The sequence below is a fragment of the Eleginops maclovinus genome, chromosome 16 (assembly GCF_036324505.1).
Source record: "Eleginops maclovinus isolate JMC-PN-2008 ecotype Puerto Natales chromosome 16, JC_Emac_rtc_rv5, whole genome shotgun sequence".
In the NCBI taxonomy this organism is placed as follows: domain Eukaryota; kingdom Metazoa; phylum Chordata; class Actinopteri; order Perciformes; family Eleginopidae; genus Eleginops; species Eleginops maclovinus.
The window spans coordinates 8963691-8976258 of record NC_086364.1 but is presented as its reverse complement, the minus strand read 5'-3'; the positions used below and the strand labels follow the sequence as shown (position 1 = coordinate 8976258).

General features: G+C 42.3%; 1 protein-coding gene across 1 annotated transcript; it reads right to left on the bottom strand.

The window, feature by feature from the left end:
- Nucleotides 1-1083: 1083 nt before the first annotated feature.
- Nucleotides 1084-12027, bottom strand: stk17al (serine/threonine kinase 17a like). Its single transcript, XM_063903826.1, has 7 exons — nucleotides 11699-12027; nucleotides 8305-8517; nucleotides 4918-5062; nucleotides 4090-4216; nucleotides 3935-3983; nucleotides 3452-3631; nucleotides 1084-2738 (listed from the first exon to the last, which is right to left on the bottom strand). The coding sequence occupies exons 1-7, from the start codon at nucleotides 11809-11811 to the stop codon at nucleotides 2447-2449; spliced, it is 1119 nt and encodes a 372-aa protein (XP_063759896.1). The 5' UTR covers nucleotides 11812-12027; the 3' UTR covers nucleotides 1084-2446.
- Nucleotides 12028-12568: the final 541 nt, after the last annotated feature.

Genomic DNA, 12568 nt, shown 5'->3' with positions numbered 1-12568 from the left:
ACATTTAAACCTAATTTTTTTCATCAGCAATATAATGGGATAATGGTGGCTTGATTGATGGATAGTTATGTGGTGGATAAGATAATACAAGAAGTTACACAATAAGCAAGTCTGAATTGTCTCTCGATGCTTTTTATAATGATACACTAGTTTATACACCACTATTTAGAAAAATCTCTAAAAACGATCCAATTAAAACAGTGTGAGTGTATTAGTATAGGACTAGGCAGTCAGGAATGTATGCACCATGGTGAGAGGTTGCTGGTAGGTACTTTCAAAGATTAAAGGTCAAGAAAGTTGGCAACCAATATCCTACAGTATACTCAGTTCTCTACGCTTTGTTTTATGCCTTTGAGCACGACTAAAGTGTGAATGGACATTGTAAGCTATTAAACATCCACTGATAATGTTAGTTGTGCTAATGCTTGAGGCCAGAAGTATAAAATCAATCAGAACCGTGTTCAGATATTGTATCGTTGTGGACGTTCTTATTCAACACTACAATCTTTCTCGTTTTGGATGAAAAACAAATGTATATTGAGCAATTTTTCCTTTGAGTTTGAAAATGTATTGATGGGTGATTCCTTAGTAACATACACATTTTATTCTGTTAAGTGCATTTATGGATTTTGCCTAATTCCCTGCCTAAGCAGGACTGAGCAAGACGAGTGTCGATAACAGCTTTGAAACTGCATGTAGACCATGCAAGATGCCTAGATAGATTTGATTGTTTTCACTGACTGGTGATGTTAGTGTCTAAAAATGTTATAGATATTTCATTGTAAACCAAGAGTTTAACAAGCATTGCATCTCTATGGGACATGCCAGTATGGCAAAAATGGCTAACCATTCAAATAGTTATTTGGTGTTTTTGTTATTTTACGTGCAAGCTATTCACTTGCAAAGATATCAATTAAAAACCAACCTGGATTCTGTTAAATGAATACGCCAAAATCTGGAATACTTTTCCTGTTAGATTCAACACACTTAATTAAATTAAAAGAAAGTAATGCTGCAGCCTAATGTAACATTTCAATTTAAAAAACAATCACATACAAGAGGGAATCTGATACAAAATGCACCTGTGTTTTTCTGTGTTACATTTTGCAATGCATGCCATCAGCATTTATTCATTTTGACATAGCGTCCACAAGGACAAGTGCAAACCTGCCTGAAATTCATGAGCAGAAACAATAAGAATAAGTAAAAGTTGACATATACTAAATAAAACAATATGATGTTAACATTCAAACACTGGTAAAAAAAACCAAAAAAACCCAGTTATTTTACAGATTAAACTTAATACTAACTCACAATATGTATTTCAGTACTTTTTGGAGAAATTCTTCCCAATTTCTCCACTCCCGAGCATCTGAAGGCAAATGTCACTTATTTATATCTTGAGTTGTTCATCAGTTATATTTATTAACTGTTGCTTTTTACCCCTGCCATTCCCTCTTTCCAAGACTGATGTCTAAACAATATATTAAGAGCCTGAAATCCTGTGTCTACCTCGCAGTTAAGTACAAAAACAAATATGTGCAACTTAGGTAACCAAACCAAATAAAATAAAACTGTAATGTTTACACAGAAGTGAGGTTGAGAAAAAGTGGCACTTTGTGAATAAAGATAATGTGACAAAACCAGTGGGTGTTTGAGTATGGTGAAAATATACAGTACATTGTGACAGGTGACTTTGGTTGCTTAATACAACATTGAACTCTAATAACAAAATAAAAAGTGCTTCAGATTGTCCTTAAAAAAAAAAAAGAAGCTACTATTTGATCCTAAACTCAGGCATTGACGTGGCTTTTTGTATTCAAGGGGGTGAAGTGGAACAACGAACACACATAAATAAACATATACAACAGTGGAACAGTCTGGCTTCATCGTTTGTGCTGTGCTTTAATACCTTTGTGAAGTAAATCTCTGTCAAAACCTTTTTACTTCCTTCAGCAAAACTCATCCAGAAGGTACATACTGTTCTGATGAGAGCACACAGTGAGTGAAGTCATTTCCCAAGGATGCCTGTCCTCGGTAACCCAGTTCAAAAGGCTAATTGGGCAAAAAGAGAAGCCAGTGTGCGTGCAGGGGTGAAGTAGCCACAGTGATAAGCTGCGCCCTGTCACTTTAAAGGCAGCAGTGCAGTTCTGACACAAAATCCTCATGTGTCTTATCCCACTCCTTGCTCCTGCATCTTTATTCCTATCACATTCCTTCCGTACAATCATAAATCAGCACGGGGAAGCGTGTATTACTCAAACACATGCAGAGGTATTAAACTACACACACAACCCAGCTCACAGCAGTACAAGCAGGCTTACAGCATCCATATAGCATGGCCCCAAGTCAGATCAGGACCAAGAAGCTGCAGGCTCACTGGCTTTCAGCGTCTGCCCTGCGGAGTTTGAAGTCCCTCAGTCTCTCGCCACCTGCGAAACGTCATTCAGCAGATCAGCTCCTGCTTTATCTCAGGCAGCGATGGAAAGGGGGGCTCGCTGAAGGAGAAGGCGTCGCGGCCCGCCTTGAGCCCACCCTGACCTGGGCACACGAGGTATGAATCGATCAAGTCCAGCTCGGGAGAGGAAGCCGGGCTCTCGGGCTCCGACTCCGACTGGCTCGTCTCTGGTTCGTCCAGAGAGGAGGCCGATCTGGCGTGGAGGTGCGGGTGGGAATGGGGATGGGGGAGCGAGTTCAGCCAGGGGTGGTTGAGGCATTCTTCCGCTGTGGCTCTCTTCCTGCACACACAAACACAAAAACACTGCGGATGAGTGGAAATTCCCGAGTAGTTTACATAACCGATGGATCGCCTGGATCTTCCGACTCACTCAATTTGTTCTCTTGCAGATGTCGGCCATATTTTTTTTTGCAAAATTTGGTTTGGAAAACCACAAAGAAAAGCACTTTTTGCACTCAAGATATTTTCCAGCCATCTCTCACCGATTACTCAAACACTGAAGAATCTCTCACTTTTTCCAATGCTACTAGTAATCCGCTGGAGTTGAACGATACTGACTGGAGATTATGGTTCTGGATGTGAGACAGAGGCTGCTGCTACTTTTCATCAACATATTGTGGTGATTAAGTATAGACTCAGTGTTTGAGCTCTCCATCAGAATTAAAATTAGAGTTAAGTTCAGCAGAAATAAAGTTACAAAGCTTTACTTGAAATTAAACTTTTCATTTTCAACGGGGTGACACACAAAGATGATGCATTTGCGGTTATTGTGACATAAAAACTTAAAATGAGGTCAGTTTTGCAAAAAGGAAATGATTTATCACCAAAGTGACACAAATCTTGTTACCACATACATTCATTCAGATGCATGCGGATGTACTTCCGTGCTGCTGTGAACTTGACTCAGAGGTTTGGTGTGTTAGTCAGATCAAAGAAAGCTGATGGAAACTTTCAGTGGTTTAGCCACTCAGAACATCTCTCAACTCAACTCACCTTGGGTTTTTAACTAATAAGGACTTGATGAAGTCAACCGCTTGGGACGAGATCCCATCAAACGTGTCCTGTGAGTAATCAACGTTGACTTGGGAGATGTTGAGGAATGTCTCCTGCTTTTTTTCACCCAAAAAAGGGGACTCGCCCGTCAACATGACATAGGTCAGGACCCCGATACTCCTAGCAGAGAGGGAGGAAGAAAAGGAAGGAGGTTATGAGGCAATTTGTCATGTAGGATGGCTACATAAACTGTTTTGCGATATACTGTAAAAAAAACATGTTTGGCTGTCTTCCTCTGTGCTTCGGTAAATCATAAGTAAGTATGGAGCAAAGATGATGTTGTGGTCAAAGGTCTAGACTTGTCTTTGGCATGTCATGCAGATGATGTCACCGTCCTGAATATGTCTTAATCCCCTCAAAAGTAAAACGGACTTGATGAGATCTGCACTTCAATGCTTAAATGAACGACAGTAGCACACTTACCACATGTCAGTCCCAGTGCTAATGGGTTCAAAGCTCAGGATCTCTGGTGCTGCAACAAAAACACATGGCCCCAATTAGTAATGATAAATCGCCTCACTTTGAAAAGACCCAGGTGATTCTGGGTATTTTTAAAAGGGGCTTAAAGCAGGACTCACCAACATACTCGGGCGTACCCAGGATCTCCCGGACTTCTGTGATTTTGTCCATGCGTCTAGACAAGCCAAAGTCCACAATGCGAATGTCCCCCAGAGGTCTGGCACAGGTCAGCAAGATGTTCTGGGGCTGCAGAGGGCACACAAAGATTACATAATGGTTACTGAAGAAGCCTGTGGTCTGACATCAGAGGTCATTGATGATATGGCAGGGTGAACGAGTCAAAGCAGTTAAGGTAACTGGTTCTAGTAGGATTTGGGGTCTGGCACATCAGTAAGTGTGTGGCTACATCGATGGGATCATAAGCCAATCAAAAACAAGAAGGATATACTGTAAACTGAAAGAAAGGATCTCAAAGATTTTTATTTAAGAAAAGGTCCCACTCTGTTGCCAATTGAGGTAACACAATCTTGATTGAGGCTGCGACCCACTAAGGGAAGTAAGATTCCAAAAAAACCTGGAAAAAAATTGCCAAGGGGCCGCCAAAGTGCACAATACAGATATCTTTCAGCTCGTAATTTTAATTCTGGGTCCGACCCAGCTATTCCTCTTAAAAATAGTTATATAACATATGTTATAAGAAATAAGATACTTGGGTAATCTATCAGATGTGTAGGTAGAAAGAAAACCTCAATGATAACTGCCTTGTTACCTCAGGGGCCATTAAGGACAACATGAGCGCTCAATCCTAGGGTGTGATTCCTCGTGGGAACAGGGTCGTGACTCCCTGAATGAGCTGCGGTTGCATAATAGAAATGATATCTCCCTCGGCCTGACCCCCGAGGGAATATACTGTCCTATATAGTTATATAATCTTTCAGTATGCTTACCTTCAGATCCAGATGCACCAAATTGTTCCGATGCAGGAAGGCCACTCCAGTCAGGATCTGCTTGGCCAGCCGGATCACATCGTTCTCCGTGAAGGCGTCGTCGTTATCGGCAACACATTGGTTAAAGATTTCACCACCGGCGGCGCTGGAAGGCAAGCACAGGAAGGAAAACTGAGAAAACAAATCAAGGATACAATGAAAAAGAACTGTGCAGCCACCCAGGGGAGTTTAGTTTGGATTATATTTCAATTTTTTATTATTCACTTCAACTTGCCATAATAAATTAAGCCTTAAAAATGCACAAATACATCCCTTCCTTTCACTTTAAATTTGAGCCATTTTTCATTTCTTTGCAAAAAAATTACGAAACACCCGTAAGTGTACTTTGGCTTGGAATACCAAAGTCTATCCACATCTACAGACAGCATGTGACTCCAACATTAATCAATATCGTTTTAGGTTCCTGTCTCTGCATGTACTTTCCCATTCCCAGGACTATTACTGAGATAAGCATGGGCATATAAGCTCACAGCATGGTTCAGATAAGGCCTTATACAGCCTGCAGGTTCACTTACTGAATCAACAAAGGGGACAAAGAGGCAAACACTATGGACCTCATCAAAGCCTTCACATTTTACATAGATTATTCAGAGAAGGCTGCAGGAAGTTAGTGTCAATTTGGTATCTGGATATGGGCCTCAGCTGGTTGCTTGTTGGGTCAAAACAACTTACAGTTCAGGGATTAAACTCTTTTACGAATTTTGTTATATATGGAAAAGTGAGATCTGGTCTGGACTTGCTCAGTTCTGTAACAACGTTAAATAAAGTTGAGACATGGTTGATTTACGAAGGATGCTCCATCAATCAGATCAATGCCTGAAGCATCTCACCTAAAATAATTAAAGCCATCTGCAGGGGATTAAAATGGCAGGTATGCATTTTATTTTGCGACCTGGCCCTAAGCATAACTGTTACATAACCAGCGCTGCCTCCAATCCCCTGTTAAATTTCCATCCCTGAACTCTTTATTATCCTCAGCTGTGAAAATAGCACCCATGTTTGAGAGGATTTTGAGGATATCCGTCTTTGGTCTTTTCTTTTTTGTTTTGCTACCAGCGCCAAATACTTGACCTGCCACATACCCCGCTTGTTGAAAACATGAGAGCATGTGGAGACTTGGAATGAAACTGCACTTAATCTGTTTACATTCATGTGCACGTGTATATTAAATGAAAGCATGTCTGGTGTAAGTGTTTTTTTATTCGAGAGAGGAAATGAAAGACACGGGAGTAGGGTTTGACGGACAATTTTGACTTTGTTGAAAAACTTCATGCCTCTTGGTGTGACATTGAAAATGAATTGGAATCTGTCGACTTCACCTGGACTTGAACTTTTACCGTACCTGTCTGAACAGTTAAATACTTGACATGACAAAGTGTTTCAGCAGCTACATTAAGCTGTCAGCAGAGCGCCGGAGAGGATTTTAAATCTTACATCGTCTTGTTTAAATTAATAACAGTGCACACCTTCTGGCAGTTCACTTTAAAAGACATTTAGGGCTGCATTTTTTAGAGATGATAAAGGTTCATTACTTGCGTCTGCGAGAATAGTCACAGGGATGAATTATCCGGCAAGCATAGCTACTCTGTACCAGAAAGTAACGCTTGTTTTTCATTTAAATTAACCATCTTTAAAAGTCATTATGCTGGGGGGTTTCTGTGGTAATGACATATGCCGGAGATTTCAAAGATGATTACAATTAAACTTCTTGCCTCCATTTCTCTGACATAAAGGATGTGGTTGTGAATACAAAAACTGTGTGCACCCGAAACTTCTTTACCAGTGTGGAGGCGTGTGGTACTATTGGGAGCCTTGCTTAATGCTTACACATAAACCCACAGGAAATGGAAAATGGTTCACAATTCTTGAAACCTATGCTGAGGTCAGACAGTTTGAAGATGCAGCTTTTTTGGTGGCCAACGGTCTCACTCGGAGTGCTCTTGCAGCTTTGTAGCTGTGAAAGCATGAGCTGACATTTAAAATCTGAGATTTTTAAGTGATAAAATATTGTGCATGTGCAGGCCACTTGATCTTATGCTCCCCGCGCAGCACCATTTGGAAGCCGAGAGGAACTGTGGACCTCTGTCGACCGACCCCCTGCTATGTTTTCTCTGCGGGCATGCAGGGGTGAACTGTGGTGCTACTTCCCTTTTCACACTTCAGTCAGAGGTCAAACACCCCCCCTACAGAGAGACTTTTGTTCTGTGGAGGCATTCCATGTCTGGGACTACTGCGGACTGGGGAAGGGAGGGCTTCCTGCCCGAGCAGCCGGCAGTTCAGGAGCAGGGTCAGAGGAACGTGGTTCAAGCATAATTGCCCCGTGTTATCTCCCTGTAATGAGGCGCACAAGGTAATTAAGATGCTAAGTGTCCTTTGCAGATACTAATTAGAGGTCGTCATTAGAGCAGTCAGAGAACACTTAGTGGATATGCACCATGTCATTTAACACCTAACCACAACAGACCAGAGCCAGACGGCTGGGATGACCTTGCTGGGTCGTTGAACCAGCAGCTCCTCTCAGCTGCACACCTCACCTTCATGTTGACTATTGAGAGTAACGTGTTCTCACAGTGGAGTGTAACTCACTCGTTCAGTATTTTTTTTTGTTTAACAGTGCCACATAAGTATTTAAAGTTATGGTTCCTCACAGCCATTTCCCATAACAAGAAGCTGAGGTGTCAGGGCTATGATGAGACAAGCAGCTAACCACAGACAGAGAGAATTTCCATTTAAGGCTGGGTTCTTGTCGCAATAGTGCTATGTATTTCACACATGTGGACTTTTTTTTTTTTTTTTGAGGTGAGAAAGTCTTTAGTGACATGCAGCTGTGCTCTCAGAAACCAGCACATAACTCAAGCCAGGAAGTATTTTTTCACAGATGAGACGTATAGCACAATAATTCACAAGAACACAACAAAGCAGTCTCATTCTTGTTATGCACGACACCGGATGTTGCTTGACGTAAATGAATGATTTGTTGTGCTGTTTTTTCAACCTTAAAAAAACTTGCTTGTTGCTTCTTAGTGTAAGTAAAACTGAATATATATGTAAGGGAGTTTTCTTGGAGCCCGTTTGGGAAGTTTTGATTAAAGGATTTTCATATGCATAATGATTGAGGGCCTAATTATTTTACCCGCAGCTTTCAGCTTTCCGCTCAAACAACGACAAGTGAGGAAAGTTTAAAAGGCCATTTAAAATCACAGCCATCACTTCTCAGATCAGTGGTGGAGGAAAAAGCAAAAAGTGACAGACAAGGCGTTAAAATGGGAGGTCTTATTTATTCCTTGACCTTGTGCTGTTTCTGTAATGTGTACTATATTGTCTTACCACTCCAGAACGAGGATGATTTCGTTGTTGGTTTCGTAGACCTCATACAGCGCCACCACGTAGGGGTTAGCCTTGGCCGACTCCAGCACGGCGATCTCGTTTAAGATGTCCATGCGGCAGTCCTGGCCCTTCCGTCGTTTTCGCAGGAACTTGGCAGCGCACTGCCTCCCCGTTGCCTTCTCGATGCACTTTTTTACCACCGCAAACTTTCCCCTGGGACACAAAAAGAGGGGAGAGAGCGGAGAGTGATTAGTGAGGAGACAGAGTAATCACAACCACATTATTGGCTTGCAAGTATATTTGGTTTTTGCGCTGGTTCTGTTCTGCATCCAAGTAGCCAATGCGACCAACAGATTAAATTTAGGCAAATGCAGCGAATGGAAGGCTAAAATTACTGCACAAACTCATGACAGTTAAAGTGCTATGAGGTAAAACCTAGATTACAGTGCAAGGCATGTGGAACGGCCCGCCAACAGGCCACGAGTGCAGCACTGTAGGCGAGGTTAAAGAACAGTTTAGAGATAAGAAGGTTAATCTGCATCATTTGAAAATACAGAAGGCGGCATCATAAAACCTTCATTAGAGATTTCCCCTATTCTCCTCCTTTTCCTCTAGCCTTCAGGGGGTTCTGACAGGGGGCAGACAAGGTTGACAGTTTTGGCAAGGGCTGCTAAATAGTGGGCAGGGACATGATAAGGGTAAGGTCAAGCAAAAACAAAGACATGCAACGGCTCAGTTGCTGGATGTTCCTGGTAAAACACGAGATTAAGGAAGAACAACCTCATGACTACCATTCTTTTCGCAGCATATACATTGATGGATTCATAGGAGGTGTTAAGGGTCAGCGGTGGGTGTGGGGAGGATGTCCGATGGGTGCAGAATTGCTCATTGGTTTCGAGGCGAACAGAATCACCAGCCGTGCCTCCCAGGCTGATAATGAGGCTTGTTTACTTCCCTTTCTTCACAGCTGACAGCAGCTGGGATAAATGGGATTGTGTTGACACCTCCGCCCAGACACTCGGACAGAGCCTGCGTCCCCTTTGACAATCATACAAAAGCAGACCAGTCGGCTGATTCAACAGCGCAGGGAGCAGGACCACCCACCAGACCGCGGTCAGGAAGGGGGTCACTGCTGTTACAGTCAGGTTAGAGCCTGAGCAGCATGCTAAAACGTAGCTTCTGCATCTATGTCCTAATAACATCTCAATGTTTTAATGAGCTGCACAATAGAGATCCGCTGCAATGGTGTTTGGAAAAGATGACTGTGAGCTGGGCAGAATGTAAATGAAGTCAGAAAGGTCCAGTCAGCATGGTGCCTGTCATTTTCCCACACAGCGTTACTCCAAGCCCACTGTGCCGGGACCAAAAACAGCAACTGTTCTGGCCAGAGACTGGTTCTGTTTTGGCTACAGCAAGGCCTGTTCCTTCTGCTCTCCCCTCCTAGTCTCACAGAATGGTGACGACTCATTGTTCAGAGTGAAAAGGCAAAGCACGTCAGAGCCTTTTCATCCTTAATTAGCCTAGTTCAGAGCAGCTCTCTGTGGGGTGGGAACTACATATGGTGTGAAAAGGAATGATCGCTGGCCACGGAAAAGAGCAACGGGAGGCCTTTTAAAAGGATGACAACAGGTCAGAGGTTACCAAAAATGGCCATCTTCCTTCCGCTATGTTCAAACTCTGCTACAACACTAACATCATAGATCTTTTATTTTCCTATAAAAATACCCAGTTGGCTGTGAAACTGACTATCTAAAAAATCCTACCTGGATCCACAATGACGACTATGCAGATCAAACTGCTCATATGCAGGTCTGAAACCTGTCCTTTATCAATCGTGACACACCAAACTACCCCAGTACTGGAGATGGTGATAATTTGATTGAGAAGTCAGTTTCCTGTGGAGTCTGCGTTTGTCTAACCCCAGCAGGAAACTGACTCATGTCTGAAGTGCGAGGAGAAATGACAGCTCGCATTTGCTTTTTTCCCAGACAAGCACACAACATGAGCTCGTCTTTCTGAGTTGTTTTGTGCACATTTCTGCAGGGGACTCATGATGTAAAGCTTCATGATGAAAACGATTTGAAAATAAGGGCAATGAGTTTAATTGCATTTGCGGAAGAATTTAACTAAGGCACCTCCTGCTTCTAATATGGTCAACATCCCCCCTAATGTACGCACTACATAGCTGATCTGCCAGAATACATTCCTGCACTTAATCCGATTATGAGGCCTGTTCTCAGGATGTTGTTAAGTTGGAATCCTGGGAAGAAGAAGGAAACAGGATGAACAGTTGAGGTATGAGGGTGAAAAGAGGGAGAGGGGGCATATAGAGCCCCTCTCACCCCCCACAGGACCTGGCTGCTGTCCCAGGATGTCCCATGGTGTCTGACAAGGAAAGCTGGCTGCTACCAACTGACTCTTTTATTTAGGCTGTCCCATCACTTTCTGCAAAGGAGCAAACTACCTTGCAGGGAACATAAGAGTTATGGATACAGATGCACATTTAGCACAGAGTGCAATCAAACAGCTGTCGAGGTTAAGTGAAACCCAAGGGCTCAACTGCAGATCCTGGTGTTAATTGTGAAGGCTTTTTGAGGAAAGTCATTATTGTCTGGCTCATTGGGGAATCCCCGCTTAAATAGGCTACTGCTGGAATGTGCACATCAGTGAGTGTGACCCATAAAATGAACTTGGCTTAGGAGGGATAAAAAAAAGTTTGGGATGCAAGACAGCCTGAAAAAAAATAGTATGTGACATGAAAGAAGTGCAAGGGTTCTGATGCACATTAAAAAATGCATATAAAATTACTCAAAGATGTAAGGGTAGCTAACTATGAGTTTGCTGTTATTTAAATTGTTGAATGTTTTGTCCCTTTACCTCTGTTGACGCTATGTGATACATTAAAGATAGGACTCCAAACTGAAATTCAACTCAAGGCATGTAAGGGAAGTTCACATTTTGACCACCTCATACACTACACGGGATATACAGTAATAGACCACATAAGTGTGCAGAGATCAACTATAACACAGCTTAGATACATTTGTAATACTCGATCTGTCAAATATGCTGTCACTACCTAGATGATAGACATAAGAACGATATATGGAGTATCTATTCATCTAAATTATATTAAAAAATATTCCTTTACTCGCACAGAAACACATTACCATTACGCGTGCCAAAGTGCCATCTGAGCCTTTCCCCGGGAAAGAATGCATGATTGGAAATGTCCAATTAACACTCTTACCATTGCATGAGCACATCTAATAACAGGAATGACACAAACTCCAGATATTGTCACAAATTCCATTCTGCCAGCACATGAGCAAAGTTAGTACACAGCTTTATTTATTTCCACCAATGCATGCCGGGAATGAACAAAGAGACTCACCTGCCCAGTTCCTTGCCGACCAGCTCGTAATTGGCTGAGAACGGGTCAGTTCTTATCCTCGAAAGGATTTTTGTCAACATTCCGTTTTTGCTCATCTTCGCTGATTCTAGCATTGACGTCGCGCGTGAACTGAAACAATCTTCTTCCAGCGAAATAACACAACAAAGTATTTTCTCAAGTGAAAACTCGCATGATAAAGGGCTCGATTAGAGCCAACAGCGGCTGTGTCAAACCACCGGGAGATAATCCAGTGCGCGCGTCCCAAACAAGAGGAGGATGCCCTGCGGGAGTGTGCAGCACAGTCGGTGTGGTAAATTACTTTGAGTGCTACTACACATTCCTGACAATAAACTCCTGCTCAGGGCCCGCCCCTGCAACGACGCTCCGCAGTGAAGAGCCAATGAGCGCGCCGGAGAGGAGGTGCAAGTCAGCTGGCAAGTGGTGCGTTAAAGTGGCTGGAGTTTATCGGTGCAGGTAGACAAACATAAACAAAGGCTCCTATCATTAGTTTCAGTTGAATAGTTTGCATAGATATGATCAAAGGTATAAGAAGTCCTCAGATCAGCACTTGAGTAAAAGTAGACCTATCAGTGTGTATGACTGTTTCAAGAAAAAGTACAAATGTATTAGCATCAGAATATACTTAAAGCAATCATAGCAAAAGTCCTCATTATGCAGATTGGCCCTTATCAGAATGATTTATATGGATTGATTATAAGCTTTGATTAATTTAAAAGTGATCAAAGCTTGTCAAGGAGCTTATTTTAATTACTCTGTATACTGCAGGGTAGCTTGTGAAAGGTGTAACTAAAGTGTTATTTAAGTGTTAATCATTTTTCACAAAATCCATCCAAATCTGTCAGGTAAATA

Coding starts and splice junctions, on each gene's coding strand:
- stk17al (XM_063903826.1), bottom strand. CDS start 11,811: ATGCTAGAATCAGCGAAGATGAGCAAAAACGGAATGTTGACAAAAATC. Junction 3,984..4,089: donor GGGTACGCCCGAGTATGTTG/GTGAGTCCTGCT, acceptor TTTTTGTTGCAG/CACCAGAGATCCTGAGCTTT. Junction 2,739..3,451: donor TTATTAGTTAAAAACCCAAG/GTGAGTTGAGTT, acceptor TTGTGTGTGCAG/GAAGAGAGCCACAGCGGAAG.